A 12331-nucleotide genomic window follows, 5' to 3' on the forward strand; every position below is an offset into this window, starting at 1 on the left:
GAGAGGAGGCCATAAGTGCTCAATTTTCTAAGAAGACTTTGAGCCATTATGGAGCCTCGGTTTTCTTGTTTCCAATAGATTTGCCAGTAGCCGCAGTGGCCACATCCTGGAGATAGACTACGGGAGCGTGGCGATCAAGAACGTCAGGAGACTGCTGCCTGCCCAGCAGGCCCACGCTCAGCGCCGTGAGAAACAGACCTTCGGCATGGGTGAGAGGACGGTGGAGGAGGAGGGCGGGGAGGGATATAGGGAGGGAGAAAGAGAGGGATAAAGGTAATTTGAGGTGAGACATGAGATCACTTTAAACTGTGCTGTGTTGAACAATAAAAATGTTCTCCTTCCCACCAGGTCTGGGCATCGCTGTCAACAGCATCAGCGTGTCATCAGGGTTCTGCGCCACAGGCTCTGAGGACGGCTTCCTGCGGCTCTGGCCCCTAGACTTCTCCACCGTGTTCCTGGAGGCTGGTGAGAACAGGCACAGTTCAACAGCAGGGCCCCTTATTTTAACATTCAGCTCCATCCCTGCTCGGTCTGTCAATCATCTACATTTACATTGAACATTTTAGTCATTCAGCAGACATTCTAATCCAGAGTGACTTAGGTGGGCTAGTGGTTAGTGCGTTGGGCCAGTAACCGAAAGGTTGCTGGATTGAATCCCCGAGCTGACATGCTAAAAATCTGTCGTTCTGCCCCTGAGCAAGGCAGTTAACCCAACGTTCCCACGAGCACCAAAGACGTGGAGGTCGATTTTAAGGCAGCCCCCCGCACCTCTCTGATTCAGAGGGGTTGGGTTAAATGCAGAAGACACATTTCAGTTGAAGGCATTCAATAGTACAGCTGACTAGGTATCTGCCTTTCCCTAATATAGGTAAAAAACAACCACATCACTCATTCCTAAAGTCATCCGCAAAACCAGTGGTAGGAAGAAAAGACATCTCACTCAGCCACAGTCATTTGTTTTATTCGGTACATCTGCCGCATTCAACGTGTCAATATTGACTGGCATCTAAAGAATTGGTAACTTGTTTGAAGTAAATGTCTCTGATAAACTGAAGGTGTTTGAACACAACCCATATCAATGGGGTTTCCAGGTTGAATCCCAGTCAAAGCACTTATCAAAGAGCTAAAATCGTATTGCTCGTATGAAGGGTTTCAAAGCAGTCTTGATGGGATTTTAAAGTAATGTAATCGCTGCCATTTAATCAAAACCCACATTCTGCGCACGCTGCCTCCCATTTCCTCAGCCAACGCACTTTCTCAGCCTACAGTACACAGACACACACTCCGGTGTTCCTCAGCCCCCCTGTCTTTCCTCCCCAGAACACGAGGGTCCTGTGAGCCTTGTGTCCGTGTCCGACGACGGCCTCAGCGTCATGGCGGCCACCACCGGCGGTAACCTGGGCTACCTGGACGTGAGCAGCCGGGGCTACAGCACCCTGATGAGGTCACACACGGACGGCGTGCTGGGCTTCAGCGTGGACGGTATCCGTCGGCGCATCACCACCGCCTCCTGCGACCGCACCGTGCGCGTCTGGGACATGGACTCCATGCAGCAGGTGGGAACTCGAGCCCTGGAACTGATGGCACACACTGACGCTCATAGCTACAAGGCTCATTTTCAAACCCACATATTGTTTTCGCACTGCTGAGACGAATTGAGGGAAACTGAGCTGGCCTGGTCATGCGTCCACCATAGTTGCTTGAACAGTGTTGATATGGATAATGCCACAGTTTGGTACAGGTCGACGCGATAGTAAGAAAATGGTCAGTGTTATGTTTTTCGAGAATTATTGTATGATTTCTCTCACCTGAAGTAACTGACCTCTCCTCCTTAGAATTCTGACTGTTCCACCGTGATCTTATCTGACTGAATCGCTGTAACCTCATGACTGCTATGTGTCCTCTGGGCCTTCTCCAGCTGTATGACTTTGTTTCTGAAGACACGCCCTGCTCCGTGGCCTTCCACCCCAGCCTGCAAGTCTTCTCCTGTGGATCCAGCTCCGGTCTTGTCAGGGTCTTTGACATCGCCAGCGCCAAACTACTGGCAGAACACAAGTAGGTAGACCCAGACTAGAGGGGATACTGTCGTATACATAGTGGGTTCTGGAGTTGATAGATTAATGAACAACAGACGTTATGTGGTGCCTTGATCCAACAGAATCTAGATACAGTCTCTGAGCAGGAAAAGACCTTCAGCACAGTTTTGCCTTGACTCGCAATAATCCTTTCAGTTCTGATCACGTGCTGTAAGACGCCGTAACCCGACGGCCAATTTGCCGGACGTGACTTGCTGTCGCTGTCAGTGGATCATACGTCTTGGTACTGATTTGAATATATAGCCAGTTAAGTCAGTGACTGTTTATCCCGCCAGCTGAGTCATGTCATTACTGTGACCTACCATAAACCTCTCGGACACCACCACCACCCCTCACAAGGAAGTGTCACACCTGTGACATCTGCTGTGCCTCTATCTTTCGCTCTCTTTGACCATTTTTTTCTTTTGGCCTCTTACATGCATGGGCAATGGCGGTGTAGGAAGGGTGACAGAGATTTGGCTCTTGTCACAGTCTGTCAGTTGGTACCAGTGTGGTATCTCGTTATAGAGGAATCGAGCGGAGGCCTTCTGGAGATGAGAGAATCTGTGATTCGTGACTGAGCCACGCTTCCTCGCGCACCTACTGTACACACACACACACACACACAGAGTCTGTGGGACAGAGTTGGCAGCAAAGCTATTATAGACACATTTAATAAGGTCTTGAATGAATGTCGAGACCACCGCCGCAGTTTGAACACTTCAGTGTTAACCGGTGTAAAGGTTTAGAGAATGACAGGGAGAATGGAAATGGTTTTATTAAATATATGATTAGTGCAGCGTTTTTGGCTCTCGCTCTGTGACTCATTGTATTTGGGTGTTTGTTAATCCTTTACAATCGTGGGAGTTGGCCTATATGGATAGAGCCCAATTGAAATGTTTCTAATTGAAGAACTACAGTATGAGAAGCATATGCATAACCATGGCAGGAATTGAAAGGGAACAATTTGGAGATTATGGTGAGGACACCTGTACACCTGACACGACTGAATCTAACTGTTGATTTTACGTTTTACTGTGCTTTTCGCAGCATTTATCGACAATGAAATCTGAAAATACTCTGAATAAATTCTGTAACGTAGTAAGAATATTCATGAAGAATGTGGGGGTAGGTGCAATGTAAGACAAAATAAAATGCGAAGGGTTTGAGTGAGGGGTCGAACTGGTGTCGAACTGGTGGCCACACACCTGTCCAGTGTGCACCGTTTCTAAGTACTTTCAATGCGCTTTTATGACTCAAAGGAAAGCGCTTTCAACTTTTCTGTGCTTTTTTTAGCTCTCTTTAGTTGTGCCGTTTAGTAACTGAAGCAGACTTGTAGATGTTTGTTTGGAACACAGCCCTGCGTCCCCACCATCACACAATTACTGTTATTTTTTTATTTAAATCTCAATCTGGCTTAGGTGGGCATCATTTGAAAGCTTGTTCTATTGCCAACATGACTAGCTAAATTAGGCTGTCACAAGGCACTTCATAGAAACCGATAGTCATTTTGGTGCTTATAGAATGCAGTCAGGAGGGCATTTAAGTGCGTGGTTCCGCTGCTTATTTTCTTCACAAAAAACAAACAGGCTCATTCTGTTAAGGGCAACCCAGGCTATGACGCCATGGTATCCTTGTAACTGTCCATCAAACATAGCGATCAGAAACGTTGATACTTGTTAAAAAGAAAAATGCTATTGCCACCTCTTTGCAATAAGGAAGTGTTTATTACTGAGGATACAGTCAGCTGAGTGCATACATTTTAGAAAGCGCACAACACATTTTGTACTCTTCCTTTGTAGGCGTCACCTCCCCAGCTATACATTTTATGACCCCAATGAGTTTCCCTCCTTTCCGCTGTGGAATGTCCATGGTTCTCTCTTTGTTTTGCCAGATGTCAGAATCGCACCCCGTCCATCCTCTGTTCTGGGCTTGACCCTGCTCTCTTGACCCTGATCCTGGGCAATTTCCTCTTATCTGATGAGGTCAACCTTTCTAAATTAGCGTACACACGGTTTCATGGCCTAAACTCCATTAATACGCACAGAAATCATTCACTAAACACAATACTAACAAACTGCAGTTTAACTTGAAACATGTTACATTTTGATAGAATCCTACTGTAAATTACATGAGTTTTAAATGGAAATGTGAAGTGCGCATTTGGACTCACAGGTGTGTGTGGTTTGCTTTTATGACATCAAAGTGCTATTTATTGTAATCCTCGACGTCTCATCTTTCAGAACACCTCGAGTCCTCCTTGTGTTTTTTTGCTTTCTGCAGGCAGCACAGAGGGGAGGTGGTGGGCCTGGCCTTCTCTCCAGATGGCGAGTTCATGTACAGCGCTGGCTCTCTGGGCTCTCTGGCTCTCTACAACTCCTCTCAGGAAGACCACCATGTACTCCGAGTACTGGGTGAGTTAACACTGACAACCACACATATACAATACAGCTGGAGCTGGTTGAATTAGCTGGTATGTTATGAATGGAAGATGGAACCTTTCACCTTCAGAAAGACAAGGACTGCACTCAGTGTATTGCATTGTATTGTTCTGATATTACCTGTCAGACAGCTCCATCTCCAGTACTGTATCTTCAATTTTCAATGACTTACAGGCAGGGCCTAATATTAGCACCCTCCACTAGCCAAATGTGGGTAGATTTTGGCATTTGCGGGTAAGATGTCCATTTCACTAGCCACAATGGCGAGTGGTCAGGGCTCCACAGTGCGAGCATTTCACTCGGATTTGTGAATAAAAGTAGTCAAGTATGATCACATTTATAGTAAAATAAATGCTGCAGTAGCTGTTCTCAAAGTATTTCTGACGTTTTGTTTCATAGCCGGTAAATTAATCGCACAAAGTCAAAGAACTACGAATCCTACTATAGCCTATTCCACCTCGCGCTGAAACACTGCCTGGCTGGGGATCTGTGATATTTTGGTTAAAATACCTTAGTCACAAAAAATGAAATTAAACAATATACCACATTACTTCTTACTGGTAATACATTTGTTTTTGAAACATTAGAAAGCATATCTGTTTTTTGTGTGTTTTGTTGGTGTAATTTTAATGACTTTTTTTTATTTTGGCTGCTAAAAAATCTGAGTGGCTTGTAGATTTTTAAATATACCTGCGACAGTGGCTGGTAGCCCAAAAAGTTAATTTTATGCCCCAACACACCCTCCCTCATTCTATTTTTGTGTAGGTAATGTGGTTGCGCGAGGAACTGAACGTGCTCCTGACGCCCTCACTGTAAGCAGTGACAATCGCTCTCTGGCTTTCGTCGGGCCGTCTGAGTACACCGTCACCATCATGGCCGCCCGCTCCCTGGATGAGGTACTGTTGGTTCTCTTACGATCAACAAAATCTCTGCCCCCTGTTATTGTGTCAATCAATTAATCTTTGAGCTTTGTTATCCTATAGGTGGCTTGGACAACTTTATTGTTCAAATTATAGTGTAAAAAAATTGTGATTTACTCTGTACTTCCCAAATGGTAGGTCAGGACCAACTGGTGTGTGTCTGCAGTAATTTTGGCAGAGACAAAGTAACACCTACATGTTTCAAGTAGACCACCATAGTCCCTTTGCCCAAGAACGCCAAGGTAATAGGCATACCACCCTGCATACCACTGCTGCCCTGCATACCACTGCTGGCTTGCTTCTGAAGCTAAGCAGGGTTGGTCCTGGTCAGTCCCTGGATGGGAGACCAGATGCTGCTGGAAGTGGTGTTGGAGGGCCAGTAGGAGGCACTCTTTCCTCTGGTCTAAAAAATATCCCAATGCCCCAGGGCAGTGATTGGGGACACTGCCCTGTGTAGGGTGCCGTCTTTCGGATGGGACGTTAAACGGGTGTCCTGACTCTCTGAGGTCATTAAAGATCCCATGGCACTTATCGTAAGAGTAGGGGTGTTAACCCCGGTGTCCTGGCTAAATTCCCAATCAGCCCCCAAACCATCATGGTCACCTAATAATCCCCAGTTTACAATTGGCTCATTCATCCCCCTCCTCTCCCCTGTAACTATTCCAGCCCCCCTCTGTTGTGGGAAAGGGTGGGAAAGGGCAGCCCTCTATTGCATCATCTGCAATAGAGATTGCAGATGATGCAATCTCTATTGCACTCCACACTGCCCTTTCCCACCTGGATAAGCGGAACACCTACGTGAGAATGCTGTTCATTGCCTACAGCTCAGCATTCAACACCATAGTGCCCTCAAAGCTCATCACTAAGCTAAGGACCCTGGGATTGAACACCTCCGTCTGCATCTGGACTTCCTGACGGGCTGCCCCCAGGTGGTGAGGGTAGGCAACAACACATCCGCCATGCTGACCCTCAACACGGGTACCCCTCAGGGGTGTGTGCTTAGTCCCCGCCTGTAGTCCCTGTTCACCCAGGACTCCAATGCCATCATTAAGTTGGCTGACGACATGACAGTGGTAGGCCTGATCATCGACGACGATGAGACAGCCTATAGGGAGGAGGTCAGTGTGGTGCCAGGACAACAATCTCTCCCTCAACGTCAGCAAGACAAAGGAGCTGATTGTGGACTACAGGAAACGGAGGACCAAGCACGTCACCATTGACATCGGCACGGCTCTAGTGGAGCGGGGATCTATCATGGTCCACACACACCAAGACAGTCGTGAAGAGGGCACAACAACACCTCTTGCCCCTCAGGAGGCTGGAAAGATTTGGCACTGGGCCTCAGATCCTCAAAAAGTTCTACAGCTGCACCATTGAGAGCAACTTGACTGGCTCCATCTTTTTTTTTTTTTTGACCTCAAGTCTGGTTCATCCTTGGGAGCAATTTCCAAACACCTGAAGGTACCACGTTCATCTGTACAAACAATAGTATGCAAGTATAAACACCATGGGACCACGCAGCCGTCATACGCGGTCTCCTAGAAATTAACGTACTTTAGTGCGAAAAGTGCAAATCAATCCCAGAACAACAGCAAAAACCTTGTGAAGATGCTGGAGGAAACAGGTACAAAAGTATCTATATCCATAGTCTATATCCTCATCCACAATGAGTCCTATATCGACATAACCTGAAAGGCCGCTCAGCAAGGAAGAAGCCACTGCTCCAAAACCGCCATAAAAAAGCCCGACTACGGTTTGCAACTGCATATCGGGACAAAGATTGTACTTTTTGGAGAAATGTCCTCTGGTCTGATGAAACAAAATAGAACTGTTTGGCCATAATGACCATAGTTATGTTTGGAGGAAAAGGGGGGATGCTTGCAAGCCGAAGAACACCATCCCGACCGTGAAGCACAGGGGTGGCAGCATCATGTTGTGGGGGTGTTTTGCTGCAGGAGGGACTGGTGCACTTCACCAAATAGATGGCATCATGAGGGAGGCAAATTGTGGATATATTGAAGCAACATCTCAATACATCAGTCAGGAAGTTAAAGCTTGGTCACAAATGAGTCTTCCAAATGAAGACCCCAAGCATACTTACAAATTTGTGGCAAAATGGCTTTACGACAGCAAAGTCAAGGTATTGGAGTGGCCATCACAAAGCCCCGACCTCAATCCCATAGAAAATTGGTGGGCAGAACTGAAAAAGCGTGTGCGAGCAAGGAGGCCTACAAACCTGACTCAGTTACACCAGCTCTGTCGGGAGGAATGGGCCAAAATTCATCCAACTTATTGTGAGAAGCTTGTGGGACGGCTACCTGAAATGTTTGACCCAAGTCAAACAATTGAAAGGCAATGCTACCAAATACAAATTGAGTGCATGTAAACTTCTGACCCATTGGGAATGTGATGAAAGAAATCAAATCTGAAATTAATCATTCTCCTATTATTCTGACATTTCACATTCTTAAAATAAAGTGGTTATCCTAACTGACCTAAGACAGGGCATTTTTACAAGGATTAAATGTCAGGAATTGTGAAACTGAGTTTAAATGTATTTGGCTAAGGTGTATGTAAACTTCAGACTTCAACTGTATATGTTAAATGTACATATCTACCTCAATTACCCTTCACATCGACTCGGTACTGGATTCCTGTGTGTATATATAGCTAAGTTATTGTTACTCATTGTGTATTTATTATAACTTATTACGTGTTCAACTTTTCTATTATTTGTAAAAAAATATATATATCCTTGCATTGTTAGGAAGGTAAGCATTTCACTGTTAGTCTTTACCTGTTGTTTATGAAGCATGTGACAAATTAAAATGAGATTTGAACTAGTTCGGATGTGTATCTGAGCCGAGGTAACATGATGCTCTACGTCGCATCACTCAGCTGCTGCGTGTGGACGTGAGTATCCTGGATGTGGAGAGCACCAGTCTGGACTCGGCCTTGAAGGTGTGCTTCTCCCCGGCCGCCACCGGACACCTACTGGTCACCACCTCCGCCAACAAGATCCTATGGATTAGCGCGAACACCGGACGACTGCTCAGAGAGGTAGTGGTACTGATATGCATGCCGTCTCTCTGTTTCTGAGCTGTGTGTGTGTGCCTGCGTTTTAGTGTGTGGGGACACCTGCTCGTCGAACATCTCATTCTAAAATCATGGGCATTAATATAGAGTTGGTCCTACGTTTGCTGCAATAACAGCCTCCACACTTCTGGGAAGGCTTTCCACTAGATGTTGGAACATTGCTGCGGGTGCCTTGCTTCCATTCAGCCACGAGACCATTAGTGAGGTCGGGCACTGATGTTGGGCAATTAAGCCTGGCTCTCAGTCGCCGTTCAAATTCATCCCAAAGGTGTTCAATGGGGTTGAGGTCAGGGCTCTGCGCAGGTCAGTCAAGTTCTTCCACACAGATCTCGACGAACCATTTCTATATGGACCTCACTTTTTGCACTGTCATGGGGGGAGCATTGTCATGCTGCAACAGGAAAGGGCCTTCCACAAACTGTTGCCACAATGTTGGAAGCACAGAATTGTCTAGAATGTCATGTATGCTGTAGTGTTACATTTTCTTTTCACTGGAACTAAGGGGCCTAGACCGAACCATGAAAACAGCCACGGATCATTTTCCCTCCTCCATCTTTACAGTTGGCACTATGCATTGGGGCAGGTAGCGTTTTCCTGGCATCCTCCAAACCCAGATTTGTCTGTCGCATTGCCAGATGGTGAAGCGTGATTCATCACTCCCGAGAACGCGTTTCCGCTGCCCCAGAGGCCAATGGCGGCGCTTGGCATTGCGCTTAGTGATCTTAAGTTTTTGTGTGGCTGCTCGGCCACGGAAACCCATTTAATGAAGCTCCCGTCGAACAGTTCTTGTGCTGACGTTGCAGTTTGGAACTCGGTGGTGAGTGTTGCAACCGAGGACAGACATTTTTTTCCAACACTCTGCGGCCCAGTTCTTTGAGCTTGGGAGGCCTACCACTTTGCAGCTGAGCTGTTGTTGCTCCTTGACATTTTCACTTCACAATAACCGCACTTACATTTGACCGGGGCAGCTCTAGCAGGGCAGACATTTTATGAACTGACTTGTTGGAAAGGTGGCATCCTATGACGGTGCCACATTGAAAGTCATTGAGCTCTTCAGTAAGGCCATTCAACTGCCAATGTTTGTCTTTGGAGATTGCATAGCTGTGTGTTCGATGTTATACACCTGTCAGCAACGGGTGTGGCTGATATAGCCAAATCAACAAATTTTGAAGGGGTGTCCACATACTTTTTTGTATATAGTGTGCTTGTGTGTGACATCGTGGATGTGCATAATACAGTGATGTGTGTTGTAATGAAGGTGATGATTGTCTTTGCCACTGACTTTTCTAAAGAGATGTTTTTACATTTTAGTCATTTAGCTGATGCTCTTAACCAGAGGGACTTAGTTAGCGCATTCATCTTTTTAAGGGAGCTCGGTGAGACAACCATATATCACGATCGTAGTAAGTAAAACATTTCCTCAACAAAGCAACTTATCAGCAAAGTCCGAGCTAGTGAGAAAAGAAAGCGTGGGTGTTTTGGTGTTTGGTGTTTAAAAAAATAAATAATATTAATCAAGGCATTGTTTTGGTGGAGTTCTTCAGTGTTTGTGTATGGTCTCCCTGCCAGGTGTCTAAGGTACACAAGCACCAGTGTTCCTCTCTGGCAGTGAGTGAGGATGGACGTTTCTTACTGACAGCAGGACACAATGCTGTGAAGGTGTGGGATTACAGCATGCAGCTGCATGTCAACTCGCAGGTAAAGTTGATTGGGTTCGGTTACCATGCCAACCTGCATTTTGTAATAACAATTTATGGATTTCAGTATTGTGATCTTACCAAATTTCAAGTAGTTTTTAAAGTTGTGACGTTATTCATTTGAAATGTGTTGACTGAAGACGACATTCCATCCCAGATGTTCATAGGCCACAGCCAGCCTATTCGCCAGGTGAACTTCTCCCCAGACCAGATGGCTGTGGTCTCAGTAGGAGACGCCATCTTCTTCTGGGACTTCCTGGCCCACCCTCAGGAGACGGGAACTGACAGACGGTGAGAGTCTTGCCTCTGGGTCTGTCTGTCCCCCAAAGAATTATCCACAGTGGCATTGCATTACTGTACTGTTGTAAATTGTATAAGTAGGTTGTATTCATGCATCTGTGTGTAATTTATCAGTTTTCATTTTTCTCTCGCAGTTCACCACCCAACTCCGCCTCTGTTTCCCCTCCTAAACCAGGTAAATACAAAAACAGAGATGAAGAATCATCATTTCTTTCTATGTCATTCACACCATATTTTAAAAGGTTGCCAGTAAATAGAATACCATGTACAGAAAGAAGTAAGTCTTCTAGTTCTGGCTATCAATAGATATTCAGAATTTGGGGGTTCTACTGTAGCCCTTAAAGGTCATTCAGAGTCAGAGGTCAACTGTCGGCTGCTATCCAATGGAATGCCTCGACGGACAGCGCCCCTTCCCTCCTCACCTCCGCCCTGTTTGGACATCAGCTCCATAGACAGGATTGGACAAGGTGAGAATCGCTGCTCCCTTTTTCATTCACTTTTTTTACGCTTTGTTTTTTATCTCTCACCCTTACTTGTAAAATTACCCCTAGCACCAACCCCTGGAAAAGTGTGCAAAAAACTATGGTGATCGTTCCACCTAGCCCGCCAATGGGTTTCCACCATTTTTCTTATGACTTCTTGCAAACACAGAAAGATTAGGAGCAAGGTGCTGTTTTACAACTGACCTAAGGTATCATGTTCTCCCCCACTTTGCCCTTCTCCTGTGTCTCCCTCTTTCATTTTTAAGCTCTGAGCCACCTGTCTCTGTGTGAGGAGGACATTGACAAGGTTCTTCCCCGCGCTGCCCACCTGGCAGGCCCCTCCCCTCGCCCTGCGTCTGGCTCCTTTCTCAAAGTCACTGAGATGGCAGCAGGTGGAGACTCACCAACCCTGAAGTCTAGTCTGAAGAGAGCAGCAGACAGTGGTAAATTATGTATTTATAAATTCAGTGGCAAAGAATATCATCATGCATGCAGTACCAGTCAAAAGTTTGGACACCTACTCATTCAAGGGTTTTTCTTTATTTGTACTATTTTCTACATTGTAGAATAAAAGTGAAGACATCAAAACTATGAAATAACACATGGAATCATGTAGTAACCAAAAAATGTTTTAAAAAAATATATTTGAGATTCTTCTTCTGCCTTGATGACAGCTTTTGCACACTACATGATTCCATGTGTTATTTCATAGTTTTGAAGTCTTCACTATTATTATACAATGTAGAAAAGAGTCAAAATAAAGAAAACCCCTTGAATGAGTAGGTGTGTCCAAACTTTTGACTGGTACTGTACATGCGTACATACTGAACAAAAATATAAACGCAACAATTTCAAAGATTTTACTGAGTTACAGTCCATAGAGGAAATCAGTCCATTTTAAATGCATTCATTAGGCCCTAATCTAGGGATTTCACATGACTGGACAGGGGTGCAGCAATGGGTGGGCTTGGGAGGGCATAGGCCCACCCACTTGGTCGCCAGTTCCACCCACTGGGAAGCCAGACCCAGCCAATCAGAATGAGTTTTTCTCCACAAAAGGGCTTCATTACAGACACAAATACTCCTCAGCACCCCCCTCAGACGGTCCCGTATGTGAAGAAGCCGGATGTGGAAGTCCTGGGCTGGCGTGGCTACACGTGTTCTGCGTTTGTGAGGCTGGTTGGATGTACTGCCACATTCTATAACAATTACGTTGGAGGCGGCTTATGGTAGAGAAATTAACATTAAATTCTCCGGCAACAGCTCTGTTGGACATTCCTGCAGTCAGTCGGGAGCGCCGCTGCACAGCTATATTCAGGT

General features: G+C 45.7%; 1 protein-coding gene across 1 annotated transcript in view; it reads left to right on the forward strand.

Annotated features, from left to right (window-relative positions):
* wdr90 (WD repeat domain 90) overlaps nucleotides 1-12331 on the forward strand; it is a 49332-nt gene that overhangs the window by 25545 nt on the left and 11456 nt on the right. The window contains exons 17-28 of the mRNA XM_055924123.1: nucleotides 79-209; nucleotides 349-465; nucleotides 1321-1556; nucleotides 1919-2055; nucleotides 4359-4489; nucleotides 5282-5412; nucleotides 8335-8496; nucleotides 10102-10230; nucleotides 10387-10520; nucleotides 10664-10704; nucleotides 10865-10996; nucleotides 11278-11454. Of these exons, the coding sequence (XP_055780098.1) occupies nucleotides 79-209; nucleotides 349-465; nucleotides 1321-1556; nucleotides 1919-2055; nucleotides 4359-4489; nucleotides 5282-5412; nucleotides 8335-8496; nucleotides 10102-10230; nucleotides 10387-10520; nucleotides 10664-10704; nucleotides 10865-10996; nucleotides 11278-11454 (1658 nt within the window). The remainder of the gene's footprint in view (nucleotides 1-78; nucleotides 210-348; nucleotides 466-1320; nucleotides 1557-1918; nucleotides 2056-4358; nucleotides 4490-5281; nucleotides 5413-8334; nucleotides 8497-10101; nucleotides 10231-10386; nucleotides 10521-10663; nucleotides 10705-10864; nucleotides 10997-11277; nucleotides 11455-12331) is intronic.

The sequence above is a fragment of the Salvelinus fontinalis genome, chromosome 1 (genome assembly GCF_029448725.1).
Source record: "Salvelinus fontinalis isolate EN_2023a chromosome 1, ASM2944872v1, whole genome shotgun sequence".
Taxonomy (NCBI): domain Eukaryota; kingdom Metazoa; phylum Chordata; class Actinopteri; order Salmoniformes; family Salmonidae; genus Salvelinus; species Salvelinus fontinalis.